The 20,472-nt window shown below is 40.2% G+C and overlaps 1 protein-coding gene and 1 long non-coding RNA gene across 2 annotated transcripts in view; both read right to left on the bottom strand.

The window, feature by feature from the left end:
* LOC132777898 (leukocyte immunoglobulin-like receptor subfamily B member 4A) overlaps nucleotides 1-13,546 on the bottom strand; it is a 15,961-nt gene extending 2,415 nt beyond the window's left edge. Inside the window, exons 1-9 of the mRNA XM_060780434.2 lie at nucleotides 13,466-13,546; nucleotides 13,059-13,094; nucleotides 11,333-11,404; nucleotides 8,756-9,036; nucleotides 7,566-7,832; nucleotides 4,928-5,215; nucleotides 3,036-3,149; nucleotides 2,419-2,443; nucleotides 1,533-1,585 (exon numbers count right to left, since the gene is read on the bottom strand). Coding sequence (XP_060636417.2) covers nucleotides 1,533-1,585; nucleotides 2,419-2,443; nucleotides 3,036-3,149; nucleotides 4,928-5,215; nucleotides 7,566-7,832; nucleotides 8,756-9,036; nucleotides 11,333-11,404; nucleotides 13,059-13,094; nucleotides 13,466-13,494 — 1,165 coding nt within the window. The 5' untranslated portion in view covers nucleotides 13,495-13,546. The remainder of the gene's footprint in view (nucleotides 1-1,532; nucleotides 1,586-2,418; nucleotides 2,444-3,035; nucleotides 3,150-4,927; nucleotides 5,216-7,565; nucleotides 7,833-8,755; nucleotides 9,037-11,332; nucleotides 11,405-13,058; nucleotides 13,095-13,465) is intronic.
* A 5,727-nt stretch (nucleotides 13,547-19,273) lies between these two features.
* Nucleotides 19,274-20,080, bottom strand: LOC137097245 (uncharacterized). Its single transcript, XR_010910082.1, has 2 exons — nucleotides 20,012-20,080; nucleotides 19,274-19,908 (listed from the first exon to the last, which is right to left on the bottom strand). It is a non-coding gene; the product is annotated as an uncharacterized lncRNA (long non-coding RNA).
* Nucleotides 20,081-20,472: the final 392 nt, after the last annotated feature.

The following is a 20,472-nucleotide window of genomic DNA, read 5'->3' as shown; positions in this document are numbered from 1 at the left end:
GTTCAGATGGAATCTCCTTTCTTGAAGTTTGAAGCCATTGTTCCACGTCCTAGTCCCCAAGGAAGCAGAAAACAAGCTTGCTCCCTCCTCCCCGTGACTTCCTCTCACATATTTATACATGGCTATCATGTCTCCTCTCAGCCTTCTCTTCTTCAGGCTAAACATGCCCAGCTCCTTAAGCCGCTCCTCATAGGGCTTATTCTCCAGACCCTTGATCATTTTACTTGCCCTCTTCTGGACAGATTCCAGCTTGTCAATATCTCTCTTCAATTGTGGTGCCCAGAATTGGACACAGTATTCCAGGTGTGGTCTCACCAAAGCGGAATAGAGGGGTAGCATTACTTCCCTAGATCTAGACATTATTGGCTTTTTTTGCCGCCACATCACATTGTCATCCTGAATCAATCCACTGCGGCCCAATCAAATCTTGTCTTCACCAGTAAATTAGTCTATTCTGCAAATGCTTGATCCCATAGTCAGGTTCAGGCCCGTAGCCAGGATTTTGATTCGGGGGGGGGGGGGGGGGGGGAGCTGAGTGAAAGAGGGTCTACCCTAGCAAACCTTTTGTATTGTTACCCCAATACCCCCATGCTTATGGGATATTGAGTATGGTGATCAGATCATGATATAAACATAACAGTTTAAATAATGTACCAGTAAGGCCTTCTTGCAGACCACCCTGAGAATTTCGGGGGGGGGGGCTGAAGGCTCTCAAGCCCCCCCCCCCCCCCCCCGGCTGCATGCCTGGTCAGGGTTTTAAGTTTCTTCCAGAATGTAAGAAGGGAGGGAGCAAATCTGACCTCATTAGGGAGGGAGTTCCACAGCCGAGGGGCCACAACGGAGAAGGTTCCATCTCTCATCCCCACCAACCGTGATTGTGATAATGGTGGGACCAAGAGCAGAGCCTCCCCAGATGATCTTAAGGTCCTTGTTGGTTTGTAGAGGGAGATATGTTCAGACAGGTAAACTGGGCTGGAATCATTTAGGGCTTAATAGGAAGGGGGCATAAATACATTCAAGTTATCGGACTGAAAGTTTCTTCTCTTTGGTTTTTAGATATATGGTTCTTAAAGGGGTGTAGACTTATGGCACCATAGCACTGTGATTATACACAGTTAAACAGAAAAGTAAAAACAGGAAAAAGAAATAATGTGTGTGTGTATGTGGGAGGGGACAGCCAGGAATCATTACCAAATTGAAAATGATGTATGAAATAGTTGATGTGGATACTGGGGAAGGGACACCCAGGGAAGATGATGAAGGGGGTGGCAGAAAATAATGCCAATCACATCTCAAGGGAGAAAAAAGAGTACTTGAAAAGGGACAAGCTGATGCTACCACTAAGAACAGACCAAATTCCCAAACACATTTCGGAGAGGACTTGAAGCAGAAACAGAAACAACCATTATAAGGAGTGCAATCTCAAAAGACTCCTTTAACATTTTGTGGAACTACTCCTTGGAAGACCCGCAAAGTCAAGATACTTATCTAGAGAGAAGCATGATGTGACATGACCCATAAACTGTTCTTACCAGAATGTTTTGTTGCTCGATGAATCCTCAAAACTCTGAAAGAGCGTTCGCCACTAATCAAGAGGAGAAAAGAAAAACCAATATCTATTTTGGTGCCTCAAATTTTAGCCCTATGTTTGGGTATATTTGACCAACTGGTTCCAAAAATGGAACCAGTGTTCCCCTATTAGCTGTAGTTTTTGAGATACAGAATATATGCAATATATTAGTCGTCATCTGCTTACTCACCATATCTAAGAAACCAGAGCTGATGTGATCTAATTATTTACTTTACTTCATTTATATCCCACTCTTCTCATCCTTGCAGGGGACTCAGAGTGGCGTACTATCTATACAATGCAATTTCTTGAATCAGTACCCCAAATAACTCTAGGAGCCTACTCAGCTCTTCACTCAGCGCCAAAGGACATTCCTCTGGCCAATGGAAACACAGTTAGCCAAACTGGATTTCCAGAAGAATTCAATGAACCTTTCTAATCTGCTTGAACACACTTTTCGTCAGAGAATGAAAGATTCTGCTTCTTGAAATTTAATCAACCAACCATCCATCATGACTCCCCAAAAATCCGGACGTCTTTAGTTGCACCTCACAATCTACCATGTAATCCTAGTTCTAAGTGAATTCAGAAACTTTCCTGGTTCTCACACATTCCCTTCCCTCCCAGTCTAGTAAACATAAGATAAAGTATATTCTTCTAATTACTATAATTTTTAAAATTAATTTCTACTACACTACTCGCTTTCTAAAGTAAGTCTGGGTCTTCGCATCTGTTCTTCACCATCCCTCTCTTTAGTTCAGCATTGCATCCTACCATCCCTAGGTCAAAAGGGGGGGGGGGGGGGTTCAAGACAGTGGAATTTAAGCTGAATGCCAGAGACCACTTACCTTGTTTGCGTTTCTTCCAATAGTGCTGTAAAGAAACAAAATTAAGCATTGAAATGGATTTTTTCTCAAGTTCAAGCCTATGAGCAAAACAAGCACCTCTATGTATCTATGGGCTATTCCACACAGCCATATAACCCAGACTATCAAGGCAGAAAATCCCACAATATCTGCTTTGAATTGGGTTATTGGTCCACACTGCCATATATTCCAGTTCAAAGCGGATAATGGGATATAGGGCTGTGTGGAAGGGCCCTGTGTATCTTTCTATCTAACCATCCATCTATATCTGTTGACCATAGATGTCTCCATTTTCATCTGTGAGATGTTGGGGACTTTGAAAAGACAGATGAAAGAGACATCAGAAGGTTGATTGAAATTTAGCAGTGGATTGGACACAGTTCATAACTAATTTATAGCCAATTTCCAGTATTGGGAATCTTTTTAACCCCCACACCCCCCAAATTCTTGTTCATTTACGTGCCCAACTTTTTAAAATATCATTTACTATTTGATTCTGTAAGAGCAGGAAACCATCCAATCTTTACAAGTGTCCCTTAGCTTCTTTACAGATTCCTGGCCAATAATGTTTGAAATTCTTCAAAGGGGGTCAAACCTACCATCTCTTCTTCTTTTGAACCAAAAAAGAATAAGTAGCAGGAAGGGAATGAAGAGAATTACACATACACCAATGGCAATGAGAACAGTGTGTCCGGTTTTATTGGATTCCTCATCTGAAAAACATGAAAAAAAGGTGAAGATGGGTGCCCTCATTAAAAGATTCCCTTTTTAATCCAGAAAGTGGAAGTGGAAAATGACATAGTTAAAGACATCATCATAGGTGTATTACTAGTGAGAGTAGATAGCTGGTTTTACTGAATTACTGAATTATTCAGATCCATTCCTCTGTGGGCAAATTTCCCAACTGCGTGGTGTACACTGCATACAGCTTGTTTCTTTGGTAGCATTATTTCCTCTTTGAGGATTAAATTATCCAGGTTTGCCTATTAAAATATTAAGAAAATGGCCTTTAGATTTAGATTTGTTCTTCCTTTTTCTACTGACATAAGAAAAGAAGCCCTTTTTATTGTTTTAATGTCCCTGTCAAACCTGAGTTCATTTTGTGCTTTAGCCTTGCGAACCTTTTCCCTACAGGAGTTGGCTATTTGTTTGAATTCTTCTTTGGTGATTTCTCCCTTTTTTCACTTCTTGTGCATGTCTCTTTTGAGTCTTAGCACAGTTAGAAGTTCTTTGGACATCCATTCTGGCTTCTTTGCACTTGCCTTATTTTTCCCTCTTTGTTGGCACTGTTTGCCAACCTACTATCAAAGAGAATTCTGAGCCCCACCAATGATAGAATTGGGACAAATTCTATCATTGAGAACCCCCATGATCAACATAAAATAGTGGAGGGATTTGGAAGGAATTTGCAATAGAGTCTTAGAAACAGCCCTTCCCTTGGCTGAGAGGCTGGCAGAGAGCTGGCCAATCACAGCAGGAGAAGGACTTTTGGTGGGAGGATTTGCCATTTGTTTTCAAAATGGAAGAGAAGAGTAGGCGGTCTTCAACCTTCTCTGCCAAAGGGGTTCCTAAGACCACCAGAAATATGTGTCTACTGATGGTTTTTGGTGACCCCTCTGAAAACTCCTTGTGACCTCCCCCAGGCAGAAAATTCCATAATATCTGCTCTGAACTGGGTTATCTGAGTCCAACCTGCCATATATTCCAGTACAAAGCAGATGATGTGGATTCTCCGCTCCTCAATGTGACACGTTTTCAGATATTTAATCAAGGCAATCATGTCACCTTGCAGCCTTCTTTTCCTAAGCTAAACAACCTCAGTTTCCTAAACCACTCCTCATAGGGCTTGTCTTCCAAAACTTCTAAAATTTTGATCACCTAAATTTTGGCTTTTTTGCTGCCACATCAAACAGTTGACTCATATTCAGCTTGTGGTTTACTGAAGTACTTTGTGCTGACATCAGCAGAGGTGCCCACATGACGAGGAAAGAGGGAGCTGATCTCCCCACCTTATTCCTGTTTACGTGGGCATCTCTGCTAATGTCAGCACAGGGCCCTTCCACACAGCCCTATATCCCAGAATATAAAGGCAGAAAATCCCACAATATCTGCTTTGAACTGGGTTATCTGAGTCCACACTCAGATAATGTGGGATTTTCTGCCTTGATATCCTGGGATATAGGGCCCACAGTTATCTGCAATAGTTAGGAGCTCACATTGAGATCCGGAATCAGCTGGGAGTGACAAAGACAACAACATGAACATGTTCCATCCCCTTTTCCCTATTCTGATGAGCTCCTGAAAAAGAGGATGGAAGCAGTGTCCTATGTTGATGTTAGAAGTTCTGTTAGTTGATGTTGATGTTGATGTTAGTTGATATTCGTTTTATTTCAATGTCAACCTTTCTGAGCGTCTCAATTTGATGTGTCGTATGGGAAGAGCATAAAACTAAACTATAACTCCAAGCGAGTATGGAGAAGTAGGAAAATACCTAATAGAAGAAGGTTCAGGGTATGGCTTCTTTCTGAGACCAGAAAAGGTTTTTCCTGGCGTGCACAGCTGCAGCTATACGACCCTTGATCTGTTTCGCTGAAATTCTTGAAGTAGTATTTGCTTTTTATCTCATTAGAATCCATTATTCTTTTGGGTGGATTTTCATTTATATGGAGATAGAATATGACAGGAGGCATTTTAGTTTCACACGTAATTGAAATTTGTGCCCCACGGGCAACTGGCCCACTTGCGTCGCTAGAGATGGTTGGCTGTGATAAGTCAGCACCTAGGAAAAGAAGGAATTGGAAAATGATATGGCAAGCACAGAATGTCAGTCATGGCACCCATCCATGGGAACTTTTGCTTGCCTTTTCTCTGTAAAGCCAAATGTGGTTTCTCAAAGATTCACTTTTGCTGCATTTTCTCTTCACTCCAATATGGTCTCTGATGCACTGTTGAAAGCATGGCTGGGTCTACAATGCCATATATTGCAGTTTGAACTGCACTGAATTGCGATATATGATCAGTGTAGACCAGGCATGGGCAAACTTCAACCCTCCAAGTGTTTTGGACCTCAATTCCTGTTAGGAATTGTGGGACTTGAAGTCCAAAACACCTGGAGGGCCAAATTTGCCCATGCCTGATGTAGACTGATATAATGCCATTTGAACTGCACTGAAGTGCATTATATGTGTTTACACTGACCATATAATGCAATTCCAAACTGTGCTGAAATTACCCTTAACAGTGATTCTCTAGCTTAGCTTCTCAAGGTGCTTCAGCTCCCAGGCTGGATCTACAATGCCATATAATCCAGTCTCGAGATGCAGATAAACTGCATTGAACTGGATTATATAAATCTACACTGCCATATAATCCAGTTCAATGCATATCTGCATTCTGAATCTGTATTATATGACAGTGTAGATCCAGTCCCAGAATCTCTGACTATTATCCAAGTTGGCTGAGGCCCCTTCTACACAGCTGAATAAAAACTCATATTGTCTGCTTTGTATGTGAATATATGGCCCCTCCACACAGCCCTATATCCCAGAATATCAAGGCAGAAAATCCCACAATATCTGCTTTTAACTGGGTTAAATGAGTCCACACTCAGATAATGTGGGGTTTTCTGCCTTGATATTCTAGTATATGGGGCTGTGTGGGAAGACCCTGAGTATGGACCCAGATAACCCAGTTTAAAGCAGATATTGTGGGATTTTCTACCTTAATATTCTGGGATATAAGGCTGAGACTTCTTGGAGTCGAAGCCCCAAATACATGAAGGATCAGAGTGCAGGAACCACCGTTTTAGGAGTAATTGTGGCTATGTACAGCACGTACATTTTAAAAATTGCACTAGATAGACGAATGCTACTTTCTCTACAGCAACATGTAAGCCGCACCGAGTCCCTTGGGGAGATGGTAGCGGGGTACAAATAAAGTGTTGTTGTTGTTGTTGTTGTTGTTGTTATCTCACAAAATGAACCTGAACCTGCCGACGGATATTTAACAGAGTCCAAGTAGAGCAGTGGTTCTCAACCTGTGGGTCCTCAGGTGTTTTGGCCTACAACTCCCAGAAATCCCAGGCAGTTTACCAGCTGTTGGGATTTCTGGGAGTTGAAAGCCAAAACCTGTGGAGATCCACAGGTTAAGAACCTCTGAAGTAGAGGCTCTTCCAGTAGCTGATACATTGAGAAAGATGCGAACAGCACAGAGGGGAAGGACAAGATGGTTTCCCCCTTCTTTTTTCTTTTTTCTGAATGTCTTAAAACTGGACATGGATGAGATTTTTTTCTTGAAGAACATTTGAGAGTTCAAAAATGACGTAACATAGAGATGCTCTTCATCAGCAATTAAGCCTCATATATTTAGAAAAGAGCAGCCCTGTGTACAGAAAGGCAAACGCTATCAAAAAGCTTTCCTCACATTTACACAATCATCTTTTCCATTTCTTTGTGGTAACACCAGGTGCCTCGGCTTATATTCGGGTCGGCTTATACTCAAGTATATACGGTAAGTGGCATCAAACTGTATTGATTCTGCAATGTAGATTTACCCCATCTTTTCTGGGAAGACTTTTCCTCTTTCTCCTTTCTCAAAGTATTTCCACCTGAAGTTTCCTCATCTCTGGGGGATATGTGATTTTACTCTTCTGGAAGTGAGAAGTGTTAAATCACACATTCCTCACATCAGAAAAATAAACTTTATATTATTCATCATTTCCTCAATACCTTTAAAAAGGCATCTCCCATTGATTTCTCCCTTCAATTGCCCTATCAAAAGAAGTAGTCTAGCGCTTTTCTCTCCAGCAAAGGACCTTTGCCTTGTTGCGGTGTTGGAGCTTGAGCACCTCAATGATGCTACAAGCGAAATCATGGACACCCAAGATGGGAAGGTCATGGCAGAGAGGTCAGACTAAATATAACTCTTGGGGAAGGTAATGGCAACCCACCCCAGTATTCTTGCCATGAAAACTAAATGGATCAGTAGGCTGGTCCATGAGGTCATGAAGAGTCAGAAGCAACTGAATGATTAAACAACAACAGTGCTTTTCTAATAAAGGCAAAACATGTCCTAAGAACTGAAATTCAACAGTGAACAAAAGGGAGAGGGAAGGATGCAAACGCTTTCACCTGTTATTAGCAGCAACATAGAGTCACTGGGTTTTGACATGAGAAACTGCCAGGAATAACTGCAGCTATAATTCCCTACATGCTCCTCACTTGCTCCTTGGATTGTTAGCTCATTCTTGGATGGTGTTTGGTGAGGCACTTCTTTCCCATCCTTTTGGAAATAAAACTTTTCAGCATTTATTTGGACTCTGCAATGGACAGTAAAGACGTCTCCAATGCGTACTGGAATAGATCCAAAGGAGACTTGTGGTCTGAGTAATCTGGAATCTGTACAAAGGAAAAGATGACATTGTGAAGGATCACAAAACTGCTAGAAACAGGATTCTGGCTAGTAGGGATGAACAGCAGAAAACAAGCTCACTCTATATATCTGTATAAATAAAAATGTGATGGGATTGACATAACTCAAAAACCACTGGGCGAATTGACATCAAATTTGGACACAATACACCTATCAGACCAACAAGTGACCATCACTCATAAAAACACTGAAAAACACAGCAGAAAGGACTTAAAAAGCCAAAAAAGCAAAAAGACGCTACAGCGCATGCCAAAAACGACTCCCCCAGCAAACAAAACACACAATAGTATATCCACACTCTCTTCCAGACTACAGCTCCCAGCATCCCCTAGACCAGGCTCTTTAGGAGAGGAGGATGATCCAAATGCACTGCTTCCAAGATACAAGCTTTCTTCCCCTTGGATCTCTTTGAGAGCATCCCAATCCATGCATATTTCCAAATTCCTATTCCTGGACTGCAACTCCCAAAAAACAAAAAAAAATACATTACAACACATGCACAAAATGATATATATACACAAAGACACATATATACATATACAGAAATATATACACGCATATACGCATATATACACACAAAAACACATATACACAGACTGGGTCACTGCAACTCATGGCAGGGGATGGCTAGTATCGTATACTTTCAGTAATTCATAAATAATAATCGTGTCACCTCTCAGTATTCTCTTTGCCCCTCCCTCCAAAAAACGTACAAACTCTAGGATTTCAGAGGATGCAGCTGGGAAAATTAAAGTAGAATCATATTGCTATAATTGTGTAGTATGATAGGGCCATTGTTGTGGCCCAATTTATACAGAAACATCCACCTGATTTCAGACTTAGATATTCCTCTGAAAACCAGACCAAAACGTTCATCTTCGGCTCTTACCTCTTATTACAAGTTCCAGTCCTTCCCCAACTCTGCATAGAAAGTGACCCTGTCCATAGCAACATTGGTACAACCCTCCATCATCATGGTTCACAATAAAAGGGAAAGATACAGGATGGCCTCTAGAGTTGAATTGGTGATGATTTGTGAATCTTCCATCTTTCTTTAAATGGATAGAACCCTGTATCTTAAAGGTGTTATTACAGTGGATAGTGACCCATTTTCCAGGAGAAACTACCAAAACAGGATACAATTGGCTGGATGGATTTATGGGCATCTTTCTGGATTGACAAGAAAATACAAACACAAAAATCATGTTTTGGTAAAGAGGCAAGGGACATCATAAAAGATCTCTATGTTTAATGCAGAAGAATTCATCTTATCTATTTCCTTTCTGTATGGTGGAATAACCTCAAGTGATGTACTGTCTTCTCTAACGTTGGTATAAACTAAGTTTTATTCAAACCTTTGACTGAAATCAGATTCACATACCTTCAGTTGCCTGATGTGGATAGTGACCCATTTTCCAGGAGAAACTACCAAAACAGGATACCTTATTTTCATACATTAATAGCGCCAATAATGGAGTTTAATGAAGTATTACGTGACTGCATCTACAGTGTACAATGAATGCAATTTGACATCACTTTAATTGCCATGACATAATGCTATATATATATTGGAAATTCTATAACCCTATACAGTTCTGGCCCAGCTTATCTGTCTGAACATCTCTCTCTCTACGTCCTGCCTCAGAATCTAAGATTGTCCGGGGAGGCCCTCCCCTCGATCCCACCTTCTTCGCAAACGCGTTTGGTGGAGACAAGAGACAGGACCTTCTCGGTGGTGGCCCCCTGTGTGTGGAATATGCCCCCCCCCAGCAAAATTAGGTCAGCACCATCCCTCCCTTACTTCAGGAAGAAGCTCAAAACATGCTTTTGGGACCAGGGATTCACTCTGATTAATAACAATGTTTTTAAATGAATTTAACTGAATGTTTTTATCTACAGTGTAATGTTGCATTGTAATGTGTCTTGTATGTTGCCGGCATCGAATTGTTGCCATTGTAAGCCACCCTAAGTCCCCACTCGGGGGTTGAGAAGGATGTGGTACAAATGTTTGAAATACTAAATAAATAAAACCTATTGGAAATAAGTGCACCATAACCTTATTGAAAAGATAAAAATGATGTCACATTTGATTAGCAAATGTGAATTCCCATGAACATGTAGAGACCACCTTTTGAAAATCACTAGTCAAGAAAAGCATGACCTTGTTAGAAGTCAACTCTTTGAACAAGTTATATTCATAAGCAATCATGTAATGGCGCACAGGTAACTCAGCTGTTCAATTGAAGAACCATGTCTTTAAACTGCCAAGGATAAAGACATGCCACTAAAAAAAACTCATTTGGTTAGCAGAGGATGGTTGTTTCTTTGCAGCTGAAATTGCCCATCGACTCTCCCTTAAAAAATGCACTCAAGAGACAAAAACAAAGTAGTCCTCTTTAAAAATAACATCCCAGGTTTACTAACAAACTTCTTGTATATATTCAGCATACTAGCCCATAGGTGAATGTCTTTAAGCATATAAATATAATCCAAACTGAATAACTGTGCTCACTGAAGTCTGAAAGGAGACAAACCGCATCCACCTCCATTGAGGTCTAAAAGCATACTAAATACAAAATGAAGTCCTGTGTCTGAAGCCCCTTTCAAACCAAAGAGGTACAGTCAAACTGGCAAGCCGAAATGTACATACAATATCCGTTAACAATTATACATATTTACAAACAGTTAGTGGAGGCTTGGAAGGTTGCTATTTCCAATGATATAGTCCTGGGGTGTATAGCTTGGTCAAGCACCATAACCTTTGGCAGAGAGGACTAGAGCAGTGGTTCTCAACCTGGGGGTCGGGACCCCTGTGGGGGTCGCCAGGGAGTGTCAGAGGGGTCGCTGAAGACCATCAGAAAACACAGTATTTTCTGTTGGTTATGGACGTTCTCTGTGGGAAGTTTGGTCCAATTCAATTGTTGGTGGGGTTCAGAATGCTCTTTGAGTGTAGGTGAACTATAAATCCCAGCAACTACAACTCACAAATGTCAAGGTCTATTTTCCTCAAACTCCACCAGTGTTCACATTTGGGCATCTTGCATATTCATGTCAAGTTTGGTCCAGACCCATCACTGTTTGAATCCACAGTGCTCTCTAGATACAGGTGAACTACAACTCCAAACTCAAGGTCAATGCCAACCAAACCCTTCCTGTGTTTTCTGTTGGCCATGGGAGTTTTGTGTGCCAAGTTTGGTTCAATTTCGTTGTTGCTGGAGTTCAGAATGCTCTTTGATTGTAGGTGAATTATAAATCCCAGCAACTACAACTCCTAAATGACAAAGTAGCAAAATAATGTTATGGTTGGGGGTCACCACAACATGAGGAAATGTATTAAGGGGTCACGGCATTAGAACGGTTCAGAAACACTGGACTAGAGATCTTGTAAAACCACAACTCCCAGGACTTATTGATATTTCTGTTAGCTATGCTGGAAATCTATATTAAAAAGTGCAAAATGACCCACTCATTGTTGAAATTGAAATCTTGGTCAACTCTTCTGTTTTGGCCATTCCAGGTTGGAAAGTCATAGTTGCCCCTGAACAAAATGAGAAAATACAGAACATGACTGGGGCTGTAATAGGGCAATTGAATATCCAGAAGAAAAAAAGAAAATATTTGCTCTCAACAACAACAAAAAATTATAATGTAGTTTTTTATTTTATGCCACGACAACAAAAAGATCACCTCCTCCCCTAATTTCAGAAATATTTAACAAATTACCCCACAAATGGAATTACATTTTTTACTTATTTTTTCTAGGTAGTTATTTAATTCTCCTCCTTTCATACGATATACAGTAGAGTCTCACTTACCCAACACAAATGCGCTGGCAGAATAATGGATAAGCGAAAATGTTGGATAATAAGGAGGCATTAAGGAAAAGCTTATTCAACATTAAATTACATTATGATTTTACAAATTAAGCACCAAAACATCATGTTTTACAACAAATCGACAGAAAAAGCAGTTCAGTACACAGTAATGTTATGTAGAAATTACAGTCTTTATGAATTTAGCACCAAATCAGACAAGAGTTCTTTCTTTCTCCCACCTGGGACATTATTCCAAGTGGGAGGCAGACTGCGTTGGATAATGCAGAATGTTGGATGAGCGAGACTCTACTGTAACTAATGTAATATAAATTCCTTTTGAACATCATTGCAAACCAGGTTAGCAGCACCATCCTGATGTTTGAGACTCTAATGCCCATGAGTCCTTGCCAACATTTCCGGTGGTTAGAGATCATTATTATTGTAGATGTTGACCAAAACATCTGGAGGTTCATAAACAATCAGAAATGTATTAGACTAAAGTTAATGCCGACTAAAGCAGACCTATTTCACTGACTCAAGAGAATGTAAATAAGTGTTGGTTTACCATTCAGAAATTGAGATAAAAGGCCTGCCATTAAATTGCCATGATAAAATTGAAATACTAGTCTTATAATGAATTTAGACTGTATAAATACAGTAGAGTCTTGCTTATCCAACATAAATGCCCTGGCAGAAAGTTGAATAAGCAAAAAATGGTGGATAATAAGGAGGGATTAAGGAAAAGCCTATTAAATGTCAAATTACGTTATGATTTTACAAATTAAGTATCGAAACATCATGTTTTACAACAAATCAACAGAAAAAGCAGTACACGGTAATGTTATGTAGTAATTACTGTATTTGCGAATTTAGCACCAAAACATTGCAATGTATTGAAACAGTTCTGGATCTGGGTGGGAGGCAGACTGTGTTGGATAATACAGAATGTTGGATGAGTGAAGGTTGGATAAATGAAACTCTACTGTTATGCAATTTGACACCATGTTAATTGCCCTCGCACAATACTACCGAATTGTAGTTTTACAAGGCCTTCACCAAATAGTGCTGGTGCCTCATTAAACGACAGCTCCCAGGATTCCATATCATTGAAACATGGCAGTTGAAGTGGTGTCAAACTATAATTAATTCTACTGTGTACATGCACCCTTGGAAATACCATACTCTTGATCAGCAAAGTTAAAACAGAATAATAAGAGTTAAAACTTCAGCATCCGCAACTGAAAACAGATTGGAAAGCAATGTTCTTTAATAATTGTTGAGAAGCAGCTAAAAACAGGAACAAAGACACGCTCCATTGGAAAAGAGGCCACTCCCGAAAAGACAGTTTCCCATTTGTTATTGTTGTCATATTCTTACCATGGCCTTTGTTCTTCTCCTATCACAATGAGGATCCTGGAAAGCGAGAAAGAGCCATTACTAAAACAAGGACAAGATCTCTGCCAGATCACCACATTTCTCCATTCGCTCGCCTGCCCAAAACACAAACATGGTGAAGTCTGAGGCTGATCTCCAGAAAATCATCACCTAGAAAGTCATCCACCCTACATAGCAAATCCAAACAATGAGCCGCTGAGCATGGACAGAATGCAGTGCTACTTACTACTAAGAAACCTCTTCCATCGCCCCATCTCTTTGGGGAGGATTTTTTTCTATCCCAATACCTCACTTGTATGCAAAGCATTTCCTTTCAGATAGCTGAAAGCTATCTTTCCCCCCACCTGCCTTCCATAGTCAATGTCCTTTCTTCTGTCAGCTGCCCTCACCCAAGTAAAAGGACGAAGAAAGCAGGCATCCCAACAAAGAAATATTCGGTCCTGCAAATGGTAAGCTCTCGCACTCCTATTGTCAAGTCTATTGATGGCGATATTTTTTGGTGAGACCCCAGAATGCATCTGGACTTACAGGAAACTGATAACAGCATCGTCTGCTATCCTCCTCCAAAGTGTGTATCTCTCAGAAACTTTCAATCAGTAGGAAACATCTCCTGTGGTCACACATTGTTCCATGAAGTAAGGCTACTGATATGCACTTGAATAAACAGACCTTGTAAAAATGCAATATGTAAACGAGCAAATCAAAAGGTAGGGGTAGTGTTGGTGTAAGGCAGTGTTTCTCAACCTTCCTAATGCTGCAACCCCTTAATACAGTTCCTGATGTTGTGGTGACCCCCAACCATAAAATTATTTTTGTTGCTACTGCATAACTGTAATTATTTTACTGTTATGAATTGTCACATAAATATCTGATATGCAGGATGTATTTTCATACACTGGACCAAATTTGACACAAATACTCGATACACCCAAATTTGAATACTGATGGGGTTGTGGGGAGGATTGATTTCGTCATTTGGGAATTGTAGTTGCTGGTATTTATAGTTTACCTACAATCAAAGATTATCTGAACTCCACCAACAATGGAATTGAACCAGTCTTGGCACACATAACTCCCATGACCAACAGAAAATACCGGAAGGGTTTGGTGGGCACTGAGCTAGAGTTTTGGAGCTGTAGTTCACCTACATCCACAGAGCACTGTGAACTCAAATAATGGTGGATCTGGACCACACTTGGCATGAATCCTCAATACGTCCAAATGTGAACACTGGTGGAGTTTGGGGAAAATAGACCTTGACATTTGGGAACTGTCGTTGCTGGGATTTATAGTTCACATACAATCAAAGAGTACTCTGAACCTCACCAATGATAGAATTGGGCCAGACTTCCCATACAGGACGCCTATGATCAATATAAAATACTGTGTTTTTTATGGTCTTTGGTGACCCCTCTGACACCCCCTCATGACCCCTCTAGGGGTCCTGACCCCCAGGATGAGAAACACTGGTGTAAGGGGATAAAGCAGGCATTTGCAAATTTTGGCCTTCCGGGTTTTTTGGACTTCAACCCCCACAATTCCTAATAGCCGCCGGTAAGCTGGCTAGGATTTCTGGGAGTTGAAGTCCAAATACCTGGAGGACCGAAGTTTGTCCATGCTTGAGGCAAAGGATGTTGTGTATACTAGACTTTCCCACCACTGTACAAATTACGAAAAACAGAACCCAGCATTTAACTGAAGATGAAAAGTGTTAAAAATTTTAACAATAAAAGAGAGGGATGTATACAAAAAGAAGGTGCAGACAAAAGAAGTGGTACATGAAAATGAAATGTGCATAACTATGAGCACCAATGGAAACGAAGTGGAAGCAAGAGGTTGTAATGTTGAAACAATAAAAATATTGTGAAAAAAAGGTCAGTGTAGACTCATAATCTAGTTTGACAATGTATGTCATCAAGATATGGCACCCCACACCCCAAAGTGATCCAGACCTTCAGAGAGACTCCAAGCAAGAGATATGATTTTCCAACATTTTCTGCTCTTAGAAAAACCAAACAGCAGTATATTTTAGTTATGGTACATAACAGAGCAAGAAATCATAAGAAATATAGTGAGGTAACAATATTTTTGATGTATACATACCTATCTTAGTCAATCAATCAGTTATTTCTGACATTGAGTACATATTATTATCAGTTACTTAACTTAAGACATATGGACTTGCTATTACAACATGTTATCCACTATTTTCAGTCTAAACTTTCTACTCATTTTTTCCATAACATTCAGTCACCACCACACAACGTATTACACACGACAAAGCATACACTCCCCCAAAACCCTTATCCCACACAAAATAAAACCTCTTGTGCTCTTTTGAAGTTTCACAATATTGAAGCCGTTGGAGGCTCCAGAAGGACCCAGCAGCAGATGTATTCAAACTATATCAAACCAAAACCCTTTAATAAATGTATAAGATGATATTTCTTGTGTAACTTGTATTGCTTGTGTACTGTATCAATTTCTAAATGTATAAAATTGTATCAAATACTGTATGTCCTGGAGACATTCACTTCCCCAGTGTCACCTATTTACATAAGCACCTGGCAACAGATATAGCTGAACAATTAAGAACAGTGGTCTCCCAAGCCAGATAATATCAGTCCCTTTGTGTATGCATGTAAGACAGATGGGCTAAGGATGTTTAACTATGACTGGAGGGTTATCATTCCCATGGAAGAGAAGGCTAAAACAGAGATGAATACATTAGCCTTCTGAATAGGCAGCCAAGCCTCTGGTCATCAAGGCTTGCACCTTTGTCTTCATGGAACTAGACATTTAATACAATCAAGAAATCACCTGCATACCCATGTCATCATCCCCCTCGGTTTCACACCCTCCCAAGGGGTGTCTCTGCAATGCACTGGATCTTTAAACCTACCAATCTTTAAACCTACCAATAATTAGCTATCCTTCTTTCCGCCATGGGGATCCCCTTCTCCTGAGAGTGACATCCGGGAGACCTCTGGGGAATCCCTGTGTGGATCCTAGCTGTCCCCATTTCTCAGCCAATCAGGAGGAGGTGGAGGAAGTTTGAATAGCTGTCAACAGTGTATAAAATGTCTTATATTTTTCTGTTGAATGATGCTTGTACACTATGAGTCTACACTGCATTATATGACAGTGTAAATAGGCCCCAACCTCACTTCTAAGAATGACACAGATTTTAGCATAGAACTGTGACTGATATACAGTTCAAAATAACTTTTTGTTTTATAACTAAAGTGCCTGTATCTTCCTGCATGACTCTCATTTTCATTCCCTCATATTTAGATAAAATGTAAGAGAAAAGCAATGGCTTTTGCTCAGGTTTAACACAACAGCAGCCTAACTCAGTTTTTATCCACATTTACATATACAAAATAACTATTCAAGACAGAAGGTGCAGCTACACTGTAGAATTAATGTCATTTGACACAACTGTAACTGTCTGTGTTCCACGCTATGGAATCATGGAAATTGAAGTTTTACAAAGTGTTTAAAGTCTCCTATAAATAACAAATTAATCATTTTTTTTAAAAAAAAACAACCCACATACAATGACTATCAGCCCCATACATACATGCTCCATTTTCCATCAGCCCATCCCACCCACCAGAATCCATTAAGAAGTTCATAAATCATAGTGAGAGTCCAAGGGATTCGAGGAAAAAAAGTTTCTAAAAAAATTAAGAAGTTTTCGAAAAGTTGGCAAAAGTCCAATGAAAGTCTGAAAAGTTCATGAGTCTCAAGGGAAATGTATGAGTCCATTGGGCTCATACTGGGATCATTGCAAGCACTGAGGGTCAGGGTCCATTCATCTGAGCGAAGGAAACTATAAATCCCATCTCGTCATAGGGCCAAGATGGCCTGTTTGCTTTCTGGGAGTCCCAGGGGGTGACCGCAGCATGTTCCCCAGATCAACAGGCTTCTGGACATCAACAAGACGGCGGCAGGAACAATGTTGCAGCAGGAATCCATGGATCTCAACCAGCTGGTTTCCATAGGAAGTTTTGGGGTGAAAAAAGGTTGTTCCTGGAGTGGAGGGGTCCATAGCACAGAAAGTGAGATAGCAATTAGTCTTAAAATTATTCTAGGAAAAGAATGGCACCAGTTTGGAAACGATCCGTTGACCCGCGGATACCCAAGGGGTTTCCTTATCCACGGTTCAGAGGAACACAGTTTTGGCCTACTCAGGACACTGGAAACGCATCCCAGGCGAGCAGACAGCGGTCTGTGGCTCGGGAGGTGGAAAGTTCATGCTGGAGAGAGTTAGAGGCAGTAAAAGGACACACTGTATCACTATGGAGAGGAAAAAGTGACATATGATCCTTTATTGGGGGATTTGTTTGATTATATGTGAAATGGATAGCCTACAGTTAACTCATCTACTAAGCTCAAACCCCTATACTCAAAACCGTTTCTATGGGGTGTTACCCTGTGACAAGCTTCCAAGAAAGCATCTGCAGCAAAGAGTGCTCGTGCTGATTATCAATACTCATCCCCATAACCTCCCGAGAGAACACTGGTTAGCTGTTTACCTGCCGAATTAAAGGACTGCTGAATTTTTGACTCATATGAACACCCTCCTGACTATGTGTTGTTTCCTAAAGCCGTTGTGAACTGTGTATCAATGCAGGCCTGTACAGGCCTCAGACTCTGTTGTTTGTGGACATCACTGCATATTTTTCCTTCATCATCGCTGCAGGGGGCAGTCCTTTAAAAATATTCACACGTTATATTCCGGCGATTTGGATAAAAATGACAAAATAATTGTTCGTTTTGTAAAGAAAATGAACGCACAACCCCGTGCCTCAGATATGTTCCAGATGATACAACAGTGTATTTCCTCTAGTGCATTTCATAGTCGTGTTTTAATAAACAGCCCCTCCTAGGGGTGCTTGTGGAATATGACATGTGTCTCTTTAAAAAAAAAAGAACATCTATAGACAATAAAGCAGGATTTAAGAAAAGAAGCATTTTATTCACTGAAAATAATTGTATTACAAGCTAACGCCAGGTGCTAGCTTGCCATTGCTCCTTAGAAGATTTGAGTCTTTGAGTTGGAGGTGAACACTTAGGGTTCTTTAGATAGTCCAGAAATTCTCTATTGGACATATTACCTATCACAGATGTCGGGGTGTTTATTTTGGCCAAGGCCTTCATAAAAACATCCCACCCTTTAGGGAGGCTGATGACAGGTAAGGCATGAGTTTGGGTTGCACCTTTGATCAGGTCCAAGATGTTAGATCTGGGAATTACCTCTCCTTTATACACGAAGGATCCTTTATCATCCCATGTAGAAATATTCTTGTTTTGGCTTATTTTGTTGAGCACCAATCTCGCATGATTCTTGTATCTAGCAGGCAAGCCGTCCACCACTTCACGTCACGAAACAGAAGGGGACGCTGTTGTTTCTTCAGCAGGTGGTTCAGATGGAAGCAGATTTAAACTTTGGTTCTCAGCATCCCTCTGTTTTACATGGGTTAAATATTTTTGAAGTAAGGTATCTTAGAGTCATGCTTTTTCATGTTCGGATAAATCAGACCTGCGTAGAATCCCCAGCATTTCTCTATCTAGGGATGAGATGACCGTAGTTCAGATGTTTTCATCCTTGGGAGGTGCAGTTCTTAATTGATCCAGCTGATGGCTAGGAACCAGATACAAATTTTTAGCATATTCCATCACTGCTTTGTTAAAAGACTGGTTAACAGAGGAACAGCAAAACTTAGCAGAGGTCCCAAAAACCCTCCAGCCTTTTTTCAAAGAGACACCTTGCTGTTTACCAGAATTCTAATAAGCCAACACCTTTTTCTCAATGTCCTTAGCTGGTGTGGGACCAAAGGGATGTTCCCCTTTAAAGTATTGAGTGCTATTTCTGAGATAGGAGCAATTAAATCGTTGGAGCCCGTGCACAATATGACTTTTCTCTGGCATTAAGGTACCTTAATAAGCAGTTTTAAAAGTTCCAGGTTTCTCTTTACACAATTGGACATGTTGTCCCGGGACCTCACTACCTCTGAGGATGCGTGCCATAGATGCAGGCAAAACGTCAGGAGAGAATGCCTCTAGAACATGGTCATATAGCCCGAAAAATCCTACAACAACCCACTGATTCCGGCTATGAAAGTCTTCAACAATATAGCCACACATGTATTTCTAAAAGTTAATCCCCACAGAAAAAAAGCACATTGAGCTTTATGTTTTAAAACCAATTTTATTTTATTGCATTTTTTAAAAAGAACCATGTATTTGATTACGTTTTAGCACACTTTTGAATTTTTAAAGCAGCCATCAGTAGCTGCAGCTTTTATTGTTTTTTAAAATTGACTATGATAGGCCAAAATTTGACATAATGTTTATATGGCCAATTTTTTTAGAACCTTTTCAGCTTTTCATCCCATCATATAGAGTTTTAATGGCCTTTTCAGTCTGGCCGTTTTTATTACCAAATTCAAAATATAATCCACTATTTTCTGGTTCAGAGACAGAGTGTTTTGACTGTAAGCTATCAATATAAAAAAATATGGAGGTCATTTTTAAAACATAAATTTCTACAAATATCCGTTAGCTTTTTACTTAGGAATTTGTTGTTCCATAACACACATTCATGGGACATCTGGTTTCCCGCAGAAATTTGGCATCCAAAACATGCCTAAAATAATATTTCATTTAAACAATGATCTAATATTCCACACACTGTTGATTTTGCAGTTTCCATCATGAGCATCTTCTGGTCTACATCCCCTGTTTCAGTCTTGACATCCAAACCAAAAATACTTGACATAACCACATGGCCAGGACATTAAATAGCGGTCATTTCAGGGGTCACCTATAAATAACAAATTAATCAGATTAGAAAAAAACACATACAATGACTAAAAGTCCCATACATACATGCTCCATTTTCCTTCAAAACTCATACTCATACTTACTTGAAGCTGGTTTGTTGGAACACGTCAGAGCTTCCAGATAGCAGAGATAGACAGATTTTTTGTAACCCCATAAAATGATTTAAAAGATCAGAGTGTAAGTGATTTTCAGTTCACAACATTGGTCCTTGAAACAGACCCCTTCATCCCTAAGAGGGATCAGAATAATAGTTTTATGATTTTTACCTGCTCAGCGGATGGTTCTGAAAGCATCTTCAAAGGCATGTTCACATATTCAGAAACTACATCGTCTTCCTCACGAATTCTTTTAGCGAAATCACCTGACCCTTCATCCTCATCAGAACTTGAGTTGATGTAGCGTTTCCTGCTTTGGGATTCATCAACTGTTGACTCAGGTATCTCCAAGCTTGAAGGGCCGGCTGGTGATTCCATATTTTTTGTTTTCTGAAAATGGTCAGAGGATGCCCTAAACTCATGTGCCGTATTTATTCCTAAAAAACCCT

The sequence above is a fragment of the Anolis sagrei genome, chromosome 6 (genome assembly GCF_037176765.1).
Source record: "Anolis sagrei isolate rAnoSag1 chromosome 6, rAnoSag1.mat, whole genome shotgun sequence".
Taxonomy (NCBI): Eukaryota; Metazoa; Chordata; class Lepidosauria; order Squamata; family Dactyloidae; genus Anolis; species Anolis sagrei.
Note: the sequence above shows the minus strand (reverse complement) of the source record. Positions and strands in the feature narration are given on the sequence as shown.